The sequence below is a fragment of the Aphelocoma coerulescens genome, chromosome 10, assembly GCF_041296385.1.
Source record: "Aphelocoma coerulescens isolate FSJ_1873_10779 chromosome 10, UR_Acoe_1.0, whole genome shotgun sequence".
Lineage (NCBI taxonomy): Eukaryota > Metazoa > Chordata > Aves > Passeriformes > Corvidae > Aphelocoma > Aphelocoma coerulescens.
In genome coordinates, this window is record NC_091024.1 from 10712206 (window position 1) to 10725438 (window position 13233).

The 13233-nt window shown below is 49.5% G+C and overlaps 2 protein-coding genes across 5 annotated transcripts in view; both read right to left on the reverse strand.

The window, feature by feature from the left end:
• The window catches only part of IGDCC3 (immunoglobulin superfamily DCC subclass member 3), a 97335-nt gene extending 93760 nt beyond the window's left edge, over positions 1–3575 (reverse strand). The window contains exon 1 of the mRNA XM_069025228.1: positions 3453–3575. Within this exon, the coding sequence (XP_068881329.1) occupies positions 3453–3519 (67 nt within the window). The 5' untranslated portion in view covers positions 3520–3575. The remainder of the gene's footprint in view (positions 1–3452) is intronic.
• Positions 3576–7332: 3757 nt separating this feature from the next.
• The window catches only part of IGDCC4 (immunoglobulin superfamily DCC subclass member 4), an 88814-nt gene continuing 82913 nt past the window's right edge, over positions 7333–13233 (reverse strand). For all 4 annotated transcript variants that reach the window (XM_069026375.1, XM_069026376.1, XM_069026377.1 and 1 more), the window contains one exon: positions 7333–12268. In XM_069026375.1, coding sequence (XP_068882476.1) covers positions 11732–12268 — 537 coding nt within the window. In that variant the 3' untranslated portion in view covers positions 7333–11731. The remainder of the gene's footprint in view (positions 12269–13233) is intronic.

Consider the following 13233-nt stretch of genomic DNA (forward strand, 5'->3'; position numbering starts at 1 on the left):
ACTCTGTAAAACTAAAAGCTCCACTAAAGTTCAAATAAGTTTGTGATTTCAAAGTAATTTTGAATGAACTATTCCTGTTTCTGACTAATGTTACTTGATTGATTTAAATGGGAATTCTTAATATGCAGAGGGACATTCTTGCATTGTTTTGTTAGTTAAATACAAGAAAAATATCCAGAGCCAGAAGCCCAGAAGTGCAAAGCAATAAATATTGGGAGGAAAAGGGACAGAGAAAGGGACAGAGAAAAAAGCATCCGATCTGTCCCAGATCTGCTGCAGGCTGCAAAATGAAGCACATGGTCTGCTCATCCCATGGGTTTCGAGCAGAGTCTAAGGGTCGGTGAAGCAAGGGGCTGGCATTGTATTGGGTCACTGCTTGGCACTTCACATGCTGTGACACAGGACCCTTGAGGAACAAGGAAATCAGAAATAAAAAAGTTCAGGCAGCCAGAAAAGAGGGAGAGGCACTTTCTCATTTGCACACATAAAATGAGAGTAGTTTTGCAGCTCTCTGCCGGGCAGTGCTGCTGCTGAGCTGCTCCATGCTAGCCTATGCCAGGCTGACAGCACATGGGCCAAAACTGGGATTGAAAAGGACGGAGGGGAGTGGGGAACCAGGCTGGAGTCCTGGATCTGGGACCCTCTGCCCAGATCCTCTCCCCTGGAACCCTCTGCCAGCTCCTAAGTGAGCATGGGAACTGGGTCTGTGCAAGATCCAGAGCCTGGCAGGTAACAAGAAGAGGCACAATTACACTAGCTTAGTATTTCTGACTCCCTTTGCAGGGAGTGGTGGGGCAGATCAGAAGGAGAGCAACCTGTCCTGTTGCCTCCCCTCTCAGCTTGCTTTATATACTTCCAAAGTTTACTTTTGGCACCATGATGGCCCCAGCAGTCACCTGAGTGCCACGGGTAGGGGTGGCTGCACTCACAACCCTACACCAGCATTGCCCCGAGCACAGGTCCCAAACGTGGTGCACACAGATACGGCTGTGAGATGCCTGCCCCATTTCATGGGCTGCCTGCTGCCTCCACGCGGGAAAATCACGTCCTGAGATTCTCCTGTTGAACCCCTGAGAGAGACGAAGCCCAAACGTGGGCTTGAATTTCATACACAGTCTCTGAGTGTTACTCGGGGAAATGATACCTGATACTCTCTATGTATATTAAGAAAAAAGACAGGGTATTACAGCAATTTAGGAGAAAGCAATCCTTTTCTTGCGTCTGAAAAAAAGACAACAAAGTCATACAGAGTAGAAATTAGTGAAAGCTTATAGCTTCAATAATTTAGAAGTTAAGCCTACTTAAATATAAATGACGATGTTTAATTCCAAGGCTGTTACTGAGCAGAGCCGGGGAGCCTCTCGTATCCTATGCCTGCCTTTGAATGCCGGGCTCAGCAATAACAGACAAAAGCTGTCCACCACACAGAACAAAGAGATCCAGGAAATTTAAAAAAAAAAAAGAAAGAAAGAAAATACTGTCTCGTTGCTGAGCCCACTCCAGCATGCTGACCAGCAGCTCCCAGTGCCTGGTTCACAGTCGCCAGACCAGCATTTTGGGGAGTTTGAAAACCACAGGGCTGGGAGTGGAGCATCGTGTCCCGCACAGCAAGGCACTGCTCCGACACAGCATCCGTCCCCATGGCGAGGCTGCTCCGGCGCTGATTGACACCGACGCAGGAGGGTTTATTAAACACAGCAGAGAGCACAAACACGTTACCTCGCTGTTAACCACGTCGAGAGCGCATAAATCCACTGAAAGGGGAAAAAAACCCTCGGAACCAAAAACTTTTGACAGTGTAGCCAAACACTCCTGAGCGGGGCCAGCAAAACACACCTCAGAGTCAGGAGCCACTGACCCGCCAAGGCGCAGCACAAACAAACACACAGGGCAATTTGGACAGCAGCAGGCGAAAACCTAGACACAAATTCAACTTGCTAAGGTTCTGCTTTCAAGTATTCACTTCGTTTCCTTGCCTCCCTCCCTCCAGGAAAAAAAAAAAGTACTTTTTAAAGCATCCTCATTGTACTACGCAGGAATCTCAACATAGTAACAAGACCTGCTTCATTACATTCACTTTACAGGTCACTTCTATTTTCCGTGAGTTACACTGGCTTCTCCTCCTCACGCGTCTGCTACGGACCACGTGGCGAGATTTATGATACTACTAACCCACAGCCTGGCTTCCTAAACACCCTAGCAGCTAATCTTTGATAAATCTAACACACACTTTTCTCCCTCTGACCATGCTGGGCTGCTTACAGGTTTGTTTTTTTTTAGCAATTCATAAAATAATCATAGAATGGTTTGGGTTGGAAGGGACTTTAAAGACCATCTCGTTCCAAACCGCCCCCGACATAGGCAGGGACACCTTCCACTAGCCCAGGTTGCTCAGCTCCTACTTTTCCTTATCTGTAAGGCTATTAAGAGACACAAGAACAGAATGCACACGAATATTTTGCTGCAGAACAGCATCTTTCTCAGATTAGACCTATGCTTAAGTAGCATCACCAGCAGAAGAAAAACCCTGCCATTTATCAGCAGGACACGTGCACAGTAGGTCCAGGGAAAGCTCCCTTTGATGTTCTGTAGTTCGGCCCTGGTTCGGTGGACTGCGTTACCAATGTGGACAGAGTTGGCATTACAGGAGAGCACAATATACTTGCAGGTCTGAAGTTGCTCGCCCTCATCCCTGCAACTTGTCTCCCAACATCTCTTCTCTGTCGCTATCGCCTTTGCTGACGAACGCGACGCGTCCGTCGGGCGCTGCCTCCCGCTCCCACCGCGGTGACGATGCCGGCTCTTAGGATCCGGGCACGGCTGGATGCCCAGCCACGCCACTGCCCCGGCAGCCATCACATCCCTCCCCAGAGCTAGTGGTGCGGGCTCGAGCTCCACAAACACCACCGTCCTTCCTTAGAGCCCCCCGAACAAGGGGTTTCCAACTGGAAGCACAGCTCCCGGGGAACACTTCGGGATCTCTGCGGGTGAAGGCGCTGGATCAGGGCTGGTGCGAGACTCCGCAGCCCCAAGCACGTCTCCCGCTCGCCCTCCCGGGGGTACGCGCCCTGTTCCCGCCGAGGGTTGCTGACCCGCAGGGACCCCCACGCCGCACCGGCGGACACACGCGGAGCTGTTCGGCCCCGTTCAGCGCCCGCGGCGGCCCGGAGCCACGGGGAAGGGCTGATAGCGGGGCTGCGAGTGAACGCGGACGAGCGAGGCGAACCGGGACCGGCGGTGGGGATGGGGAGGAACAAGGGGATTGGGGACGAGCAATGCCCCGGCCACCTCGGGGGTGATGAGGGGACGAGAAGTGCTGGAAGGACAGACAGACGGACGGACGGAGCGGCCGCGGGGCGAGGGCGGCGGGGAGCGGCGCCGGTGCCGGGCGCGGCGGCGGCAGGTCCGTGTTCGCCCCCCCGCCCGCTGCCCCAGGCCAGCCCGGCTCTTACCTCCGCGGCAGACAAGGAGCAGCAACCCCAGCAGACAGGCGGGCAGCGCGGAGCCCGGCGGAGCCATGGCATCCCGAGCAGGCACGCTCGCCTCCCTGCGCCCCACGGCGAGGGAGCAGCCCGCCGGCAGGGCGGGAGGGAGGGGACAAGGGAGGGCGGCCAGGCGAGAACCACCCCCAGCTGCGGGGCAGGCGGGAGGGGGGGAGGGGGGGAAAGGAAAGGGGGAAAAAAAAAAGGGGAAAGCGGCTCTCAGCGGTGCTGCCCTCGGTGCGAACACGCCGCCGCGCCGGGCGGGCGGGGGGCGGCGCTGAGGGAGCGGGGCCGCCGGCGGGCGGGGGGCGGGCAGCGCCTTGCGCCATCTTGCGCATTCGCCGGGGCGCCGGCAGCGCCGGCCGGGCTGAGGGGCGGCCCCGTGAGGGGGCACTCAGCGCCCGGGACCCGCGGGGAGTGTGCGGGGATCCTCAGGGGTCTGCCTTCACCGGAGCCCCCTCACGGGGCTCCCGTCACAGAGCTCCCGTCACAGAGCACCTCTCAAAACCCACTCACGGGTCCAGCCTCACAGATCTCCCCCTTGTGTCTCGCTCACCAGAGCCCCTTCACGTTTCTCCCCTCACAGGGGCCCTCTCTTCAGAACCCCCTCATGGGTCTCCCCTCACTGGTGCCACTTCACGGGGCTTCCTTCACAGGGCTCCTCTCACCAGTGCCACCTCACGGTGCTACCCCCTCACCGGAGCCGGTTCAGGAGTCTCCGGTCATAGGTCTCGCCTTGTGTGTCTCCCTCACCAGAGTCCCCTCAAGGGTCTCCTCTCACTGATCTCCCCTCACCAGTTTCACTTCCCGGGGCTCTCTTCAGAGAGCTCCAGGGATTGCTGGGAACATCGGGGGCTTTCCCTCACCTGTCTCCCCTCACTGGGGCAACCTCGCAGGAGCTCTTCTGAGCTGGGCTTATCCCTCCTCTGTGCTCCTTATTTTAATGCTATCCTAAAGTGACTTACCCGAGTCAGTAATGCAGGTGTTGGAATAGCTTGCTCACCCTGGAAGAGTCCCCATGAGGAAGGACCCAGTAAGGGATGAGTCTGCTCCTAAATCCTGCCACAGCAGGATAATTTGTCTGCCCTCCTGGTATGAAATGAGGATAACGTGTCCTTACCTGGCTCTCAGCCCCAGCACCTACACAATATTTTGTGCCTTCCAATGGATCCTACCCTGTGCCTTGGCCCATGTTCTCCACAAACATAACTTGCATCACCACTGTCAGCAGCAAAAGCCATCTCTGCAAGGACAGCTCAGTGTTTTGTGGTGTTTGCTTGGCAAAAAAAGAACTAAAATGAAATAAAAATCGATCCTAACTAATTTCTTTCCTCAGACTAAAACCAGATTTTGTGGACCAGGTTACTAAACCCTGTAACCATTCCCAGAAATCTGGTGAAGAACCCCTTGTGAAGAGGAGCAACGCGAGGCTCCCCTGGATGGTGCACCCTGAGTGTGTTGGAGTCAGCTAATGAGGAAAGAAGACGTCACTACATCTGCTCCATATTAAAGCTTCCTTCATTTAGTGGAGGGCTGAGCTGTACGAAGTTGCTTTCAGCTGGGGAAGAATTTGCTCTGGCTCCGCCAGCCTCTCGGTAACATCTGAATTTCTGCGCTGTCCCTGACCTTTTGGCACCAACCGTGCTCTTGCTCCGACTCCCTGGCTCCTGCCATGGGGCCCCATCAGCGTTTCTGTAACGCTTGAAGCCCTCATGGACTTGTGGCCACTAACACTGAGGATGGCTTGTGGGAACTAATAATTCCAAGAGAAATTAAGCACTATGTACTTTACAGGGCTCTTTTCCCTGTGAACCACAGATTTTGTGTGCTTTTGCTGCTGAGTGCCCTGGCAGGACCCAGGGGCTGGGGGAGGTAGGTACATGTTTAGGGTGTTACCAAGTTCATCCCCACATCTTGTAAATGACACTGGTGAAGCACTGGTGGCACATTCAGAAATGACCCACTGCTGCCAAACAATAGGACTTGTGTGAAAAGCCATGAGATCTTTTAGGGAAAAGGCAGGTTTGGGGCTTTTGGAGCCACCTAAGAGCAGGAATTCAGAGCACTCGCGTTTTTCTATGCTCTGTAAGCATGAGGGCTTAGAAAAGTTGCTTTGTACTGGAGGCAGGAATTTGCTTATCACACTGCGAGCAGAAATTGGAGCCTTTGGAAAAGCAGCAGGGTTACAGGAGGGACGGTGTCCAGCCCAAACTGAGGCTCCAAACCCTTTCCTGTAGAGCAGTTGATGGGTCCATTTCTCCATCCCCCTTGCTGCTGAGGGGCACAGGATCTGTCTGTCCATCTGCCCTCCCTCTCCACAAGGTTATCCTCCAGGAGAGCTGCCCTCAGAGGGCATCACTCACCCCTCACTCCTTGCACAGCAAATTTCCATCAGCTCCAATCGTGCTCCTGATTTACACCAATTAACTGCAAACTGAGGTCCCCAAGACACCATTAGTAGTTTCAGCGGATGAAGGGGGAGATTAACTTGTCTGAATTCACTCAATTTATTATTCTATACGTAATTGTGGTTAGCCTGCCTGCTAACAGCCTGGGAGCTTTTCCCTTACATACGTACATGCAGGGTTTTAGCATCTGTTTCACGGTCAGTGAGCAACAGGGAGCAGGACCCAAAATCGTGGCACCCACTTTGAGGCACTGAGCCCAAAGCCATGCCAGCAGTGGTAGGACAACCCTGGGACCTGCTTCTGGAAGCTGTTGCCCCAGCAGGAACTCTTTTCTCTGTGTCTGTTGAGGTTCTGTGACAGAACCCTGGCCACCTCTCTTCATCACACAGCCCATTGTCTAGTGCTGTGCCGTGTTCCAGAGAGCTGAGCTGGGCCACATGCTGCACCAGGCAATTTTAACTCACTGAATTACCTGAGACCACGAGAAACCCAAGCCCACTGTAGTGGTATTTCCAGCTGCATCCTTGCACAGTATATTGGGGTGATAAAGGTTGGGAAGAGAAAGAAACGCAACCAGACACTTTGCTCTTCACTTCTCTCCTGTAACAGCCATGTCCATCTATCTCTTGTCATCTATGCCATCCCACCATGTCTCCTCTCAGCAGCCTCCAACCAGCATCCTATGCTGTAAACTAGGAGCTGGAAGAGTGATTTGCAGTCACCCATCACCCCCTCCAAGGTCCTTCCTTGCTCGTTTGTGGGGTTACCTGTCATTAGGAGAAAGACTCATCAGAGCTACACAGTCTGACAGAGTTCCCTTCAACCACTATCAGAGGACACTGTGCTAAGTGCAGATTTATTACCTCTGTAATGCAGATAAAATGAGATTTTATGGCTCTGTTGTTGTGGCAGCATAAAATAATAATGGAAGCTATGTACTGAAGTAGGGAATGCATCCCAGGAAAGAAGGGAGATGCACAGGAGGTTAATGGTGTGTCCTTGGGCACTGGCAGGTATCCTCTCGTCAATCTCACTGGACACAAGCCACCGAGTGCTCAGCCCAGTCTGCCATCCAAGAGAAGTCTCACCACTCATCTGCTAAGATGCCTCCGCTTATTTTTCCCATTAAAAAATTCCCCAGCAAGATGAAGCATGAAACTGGACAAATATTTTTTTTTTATAGGAATCAGTTCAAAACTGAGAAAGGAGCAAGCATCCAGAAATGCCTAATGAATACAAACTCTGCTCATGTCTGAAATTCCAGAAGAATCCCTAAGGAACCAGGTACCCACTATCACCTCACAATCTCAACTTCATGGTGATGAGCTCTGGTACTGAACTGGTGTGAGCATGAATCCTGCATTCTGCTCCCACCACTGCTTCTGCTGGCAAGGTACAGCCTGGCACAGCTGGAACAGACTGAATTGTGAGACAAATTCCACTCTTTTTTTAAAACATTTTATTAATAACCCATTAGTTAAGGAATAGACAATGTCTTCTTACACTTTAACACTAAAGAGTATTTGTGGAATAAGAACAGTCTCTGAAGAAAGAAAGTTATAATAAAGTACAGCATGGAACCAAACAGACACAACCTTCAAACAAGATCAAGTTCTGGTTACACATCTTTATGCACTGTGCAGAAAATTAAATTTAACTTGAAAATACAAGCAAGGGAATGCAGTAACAGAAGTAGATGGTAGATTTCTGCTGGCTAAACACTACTTTTCTAACAAAAGTACTGATTAGAAAAGACACAATGATTCCTTCAAAACACCTATTACTAATGAGATCAAACCCATATACAGTGTTCTAGTAAAATGGTTGTTTTCTTACACAGCGTATTTCATGGGCTGATTGTTAGCTAGTAATGTAAAAAAATTCTCAAACTCTAAATTAGAAGTTATCTCATTTGAACTATTTAAACCAGAACTTTGCTGCCTGTTAAGTAAGAAATCAAATCAATAAAAGGCTGATAGAGGTTTCTATCTGAGTTGCATGTTTCATATAATAAGAAATGAAAAGAAATAAAAGGATGAGAATTGTGACTCTCACAGCAGCATGGGGAATATACAGTTGTGTAGCCAAACAGTAACATTAATACTAGAAAATTATGCCAGTGAGACAAACCTGACATTTTAACAATGTAAAACAATATACACCAGCAAAAAAGTTGAACAGCAATAATCTTTAGTGTTACTGAAAGGAAGAAAAGGCAGAAAGGAACCTGTCATGCAGGAACAAATATTAAGCATGATGGGTAATTAAAGATATCAACAGTTTGTGTGCCTGTGAGAAATATGCAAGAAAGCTACTTATTTCATGATAAATATATGCACTGGTTGTTTCAGCTTTACACATCAAATGTGTATTATGTGTCTTCTTTGATTCACTTCCAGCTGAGACTGAAAGGTCCCTGCACGTTCAGGGCAAGGGGGACCTGGGGTGCAGCTGAGTTGGACAAGGACACCGAGCACTCTGTGTGGACACGTTTGTCCAGGGACAGCTTTGGTGCTGCTGCTCAGTGGTGACCTTTTGGCTCCAAGGGAACTGCCCGGATTTCTGCATCTCGGGTCTGGCCTACCAGCCCATGGCCACCACAGTTCCTGGACATTCAAACACTGCCAGCTTCACACCCTGGTACAGTTTGGTGAAGTGTAACAAGATCAGAACAAGCCTCAGCACAAGGTGACAAAAGTGTTTTGGGGAGGTGTAAACAAAATTGTTTGTGCTCTGCTGCATCTCCCCAAAGCTCTCTGAGCCTGTAACTACTGTGGTGGTTTGGTGGTTGGCCTGAAGTGATCCAGGGGAATGGTGCCCCACTGTGCTGCTTGTGCTGGCTTCAGTGACAGGCAGGGACAGCTTTTAGGTCGCTCAGCTCAGGGCTGTAGGATTGATTGCTGAAGTCTGTACAGGCAAAGCAGGGGGTGCATGTACAAGGGAGTGCCCCCAAAACTGTGGCACCCTCCTACATCAGCCACCGGACTAAGCCTCCGTCCCCTCCCATCCCCCTGGATGGAAAGGTTCACGACCTGCCCAGATACACTGTCCAGACACGGAGATGGAAGGAAAACTCTGGTGCCCTGGTCATACCCACTGCTGGCCAAACTCCTCCTGGCACAGCCCTCTGACAGCCAGAAGGCTCAGCAGGAGCGGTCCTTCAGCACACTTGAGGGTGGGTGACTTGGTTTGGGAGGTGAAAGAAGTGACCAGGGGTTCCCTTGGAGTGAGCTTTCTCAAGAAGTGCCCTCCTCCTTTTCTGCACACCAGCAGTGGCAATGTGGCTTGTGCAGCACCTGTTCTGTCACTGAGGAAGAGCAAGGACTCTTCATGGAACTAACTGGGACCTGCACAATGTCCCCTGACGCTCCACAGTGAGTGCCTGACATTTCCCAGCTGGAGGGTTTGTACCTCTGTGACTGCATCCGCTCCCAGAGAACTGTGAATTGCCCTTATTGCCTGCAATAACACTTCACTGCCTTACCTGTAACCTTGCTAAGCCATGAGTTTCAAAGTCTTGTGGCAGCGGGTTCTGGAGGTTATTTACACGCTTCCTCTGCCCACTTATGTTTCCTTGCCTTTCTAGCTCCTTGCTCCAGTAGCATACACACACCAACTTCTGCCTTCGCCTGCTCACTAGCACTGATTTCCAGTCTCTGTCCCACAGCATTCCAGAGTCATGGCTATTCAGAGCATGGAACAGCATTTCTGAGACTCCTCAAGACACCAAGCAACAACTGGAGAAACAGAACAAGCACAATGACTGGAAATACAGCCAGTTACCAGAACAGTGTGACATACTGGGAGGAGATCCTGCCACTTGGGGAGAGGTGAAAGCTCCAATATCCTTCCCATAAGGGTACATGGAGGCTTGGAGGTTCTCCTCTGCCGAAGAGCTAGGAGCTAAAAGGGTTGCAGGGTGCTGCTGAAGTAAAGTTCTCCATGCTGCAAGCAGTGGTACCTCCACCCAGCAGTCACCATGAAAAACAAAATCTAAGGTCTTTTACAGAATCTCAAGTTGGCACACAGTTTCCCCATATACCCTGGGGAGAATTTTAGTAAGAAAGGGGGAAGGTGGGCATCTTTTTCTTCACTTTTTAAACAAATGGTCAGATGTCTGAATCCTCCAAGAAGGCAGAACATTTACCAAACACCCATGAACAGAATCACTGATCCTTGTTACCTCTGAGCAGCTGGTCCAATCTGTAGCATTTGCAGTCAAACCCTGCAAGCCTGGAGCATGACAAAGGTTAAAAAAGAGTAGAGAAAGTCTACCCCTAGCAGGGCCAGGCTGAGAGACATGTCAGCAGTAAGCAAACAGCATCAGCAGGAAGAGTCACTGGATGATTTTCAAGCCAGACTGACTAGTATGAGACCAAAGATTGAATTTTCATTTTAAAGCTCTGGTGGTGCTCTGCTCTTCAGAAAAAAATCCACCCAAAAGCACTTCAGCCAGGTCTATCAGAAGTGACTGGAAAACTTCACTTGCTCATCCAAAGCTTTCAGCAAGTCCACTACTTACAGAAGGCTGAGCTGCTCTCTGTAAATCAAAACCATCTGAGATGTCTCCACATGGGCACTCAAAAAAAGAGAAAAGAAATACATGGCCCCAATATCACAAGTTACTTTTGCAATTGCTGGTTCTTCTTTCTCTTTGTTAGTATAAGCTTGTTGAGGAAAGATGGATCGACATCCTGCCAGCTAAAGCAGTCTCCTTTGGCAGCTGCTGCAAAACAGTCCTACAGAGAGACACAACCTAACTCTCTGGCTGTAGGGAAGGTGTCAAAGAAACAAAGCAAGAGAGACATCAGATCTGTAGCGCTATGTGTTAAAGAAGAGTCAACAACCAGTGCAAACATATTCTTTAGAAAAAGGCAGTGTAAGAATAAGTTAAAACCTATAATGGACTATAACAAATGAGTAGATCTACTGCTTTTTTTTTTTTTTCTCCAACAGACATGAGGTAGTTGTGTTGTTAGGGAGGAAAAAATAAGGAAAGAGAGAAGTAGTAAAAATGCTACTCTATACCACACACTATTTCACTCTATAAAATTAAATAATATAAAGATGTTCCAAGGAAATAAAAATACATGTTGTACATTAAAAGGACAGATGTGTACCTAAAATATTAGGTACAAGAACCGACATAAAACAAAGCCCAGGTTGGTAAAACAACCCAGACACTGCAGAAGGTTCTATATAGTACAAGTTGCTAGAGGCACTCGTAGAGTGTGTAATAAAAGGCCACTACATCAGCCTGCTAGTAGTAGTTACTGCAGTAGTGCACACAGAGAGCCTGGTAATCCTTCTAACCACGGGAGGGCAGAAAAGGCTGGTGCTTACAGCTCACTACCTTTGTTTCCAGGGCTTCCACCCCCTTCCGGGAGTCTTGTGTCAGAATCCATCCTGACGCTGCCAGGCAGTTGGCAGTACCTGGGCACTCTCCAAGGAAGAGGCAGTTGAGAAGGATCGCTCGGTGCACTTTGCCACTTCATTAAACGACATCTTGCCAGTCGCCTCGAGGGCTCTGGTGAAGTGATAGCCCCAGCCTAGCGCAGAAGGCTCTGTTCCATTGTGGTTCCACATCAGACTTTGGCAGACGGCTCAGTCCTGCTCCCACCAACACCCAGTTCCTCATCGGCTTTAGCGGGAAGAAGACGGGCCCTTACCAACACACCTGGCTTCCTGAAGGCCTCTGTAGAGCTGACAGGTCCAAGCCCTCCTCTGATGAGATGCTGCACCTGCCCAGCTCCTGCTGGGGTCAGCGAGCCAAGGGCAAGCAGCACCTCACAGGGACAGGCCCTCCTCGTGCTTCTCTGCTGTGATTAAAATCAGGTCAGTTCACTCTTTGTGATTGTGGACATGTGCCATGTTCTCAGATGCTGAGGATGGACTGGTTAAACCAGAGTTACTACAGAGCAGGGCCTCCTCAGGCGCCGTGGATAGCAACTGGCACTTGCCTGGCTGCATATCACCCCTGCCTTCCTGGATGGAGTCCGAACCTCCACTCTCCACTGAATCCAGACTTTCCCCATGCCTGTGGAAGCCATTGGTGAGCCCATGGGTGCAAACAGCCTCTGGTTTGTCAGTCTTTGTGTCGGTACAGAGCAGCTCAGCCTGGGCCTGAGTCTCCAAATTGTCCATGCAGTCTACCAACACTTGGCCAGTGTCCTGCTGGGAACTGGGAAAGACAGGAAGAGCCAGCTCTCCCAAGGGGAGCTCTTCAGGCTCCTGGTCCTTGATTTCTGTCTCTTCACTCTCCAGGGTGTGCAGCTGGGAGTCATAGTCTCTGTCAGAGGCTGAAAAATCAGAATGGACAATGACGTCTGCCTCTACTTGGTGGAGGCTGGCTGGCAGGTGGCTTTTCTTTGCTTCATTCTGTTATCAAATGGGGGAAATTTAAAAAAAAAAAAAAAAGGTAAAGTAAGTGAAATTCAGATAATTGAGGCTGTGACCAAACCAAACACTGAAATATATTTATTTTTAATCCCACTGAGTGCAATGGGATGTACACATGCCTCTATTAAGCATTATCTTGATATGTTTCTCAGGGCTTAAGTCTTAACAAGCAACTCAAATCACCTCAGAATCATTATTTCTGTTTTACGTTTGAGAAAGCAAGTCCCAAGGGAGTGAAGTGATTTGCTCACAGTTTCTTGGCAGGCTGGAGCAACCATTCCTCCAAGCCTCTGTCAAAGACCACAATTTTCAAATCTCACCAGTCTGTTTCCATATTAAGGGCCAGATTTCTAGAGGCTGAGTGGGAAGCACTGTAGGAAACTGGCTTCTGAGATAAATACCGGGGCTCCCTTCACTTTCCTTATTTAATTTTGGCTACATATCACAAAGTGTGTGTTTGTTAAAGCCCTGGTCACAGCCTGCAAAAGTCTGTGTAATTTCAAGCACTTTAACTCAGAAAGAAAACAGTAAGTTCTGCTCCGCAGTGCTTAAATGGAGTTTGGGCTACAGATCTCCACAAATCTGGCTGACAAGCAGGTCATTTTGCGAGATTATCACTTAATAATTTAACAGACAAATTATTGTAGAAGCTCACAAAGAGCTCTCTAGGCAGTCAGCGCTCAGATTCTGGGCTGAGTGTGATGTAGCAGCAAGAAGACAATTCAGAGTATGGAAGTGATATCCCCTGTGTAATTTGCGCTTTCTGTTGAAGCCAACTTTGAGCATCATTTACATATTTTAACACTTTTCTCTTTTGTTGACAAACTCTGATGGGTAAGCTGTGCTGTAAATGCTGCCCTGTTATTAGGCTGTAAAACACTGTCTTAACTCTATCCACAATTTTAATTACATCCTGTGTATAATTGATTTTCACACCACTGTCT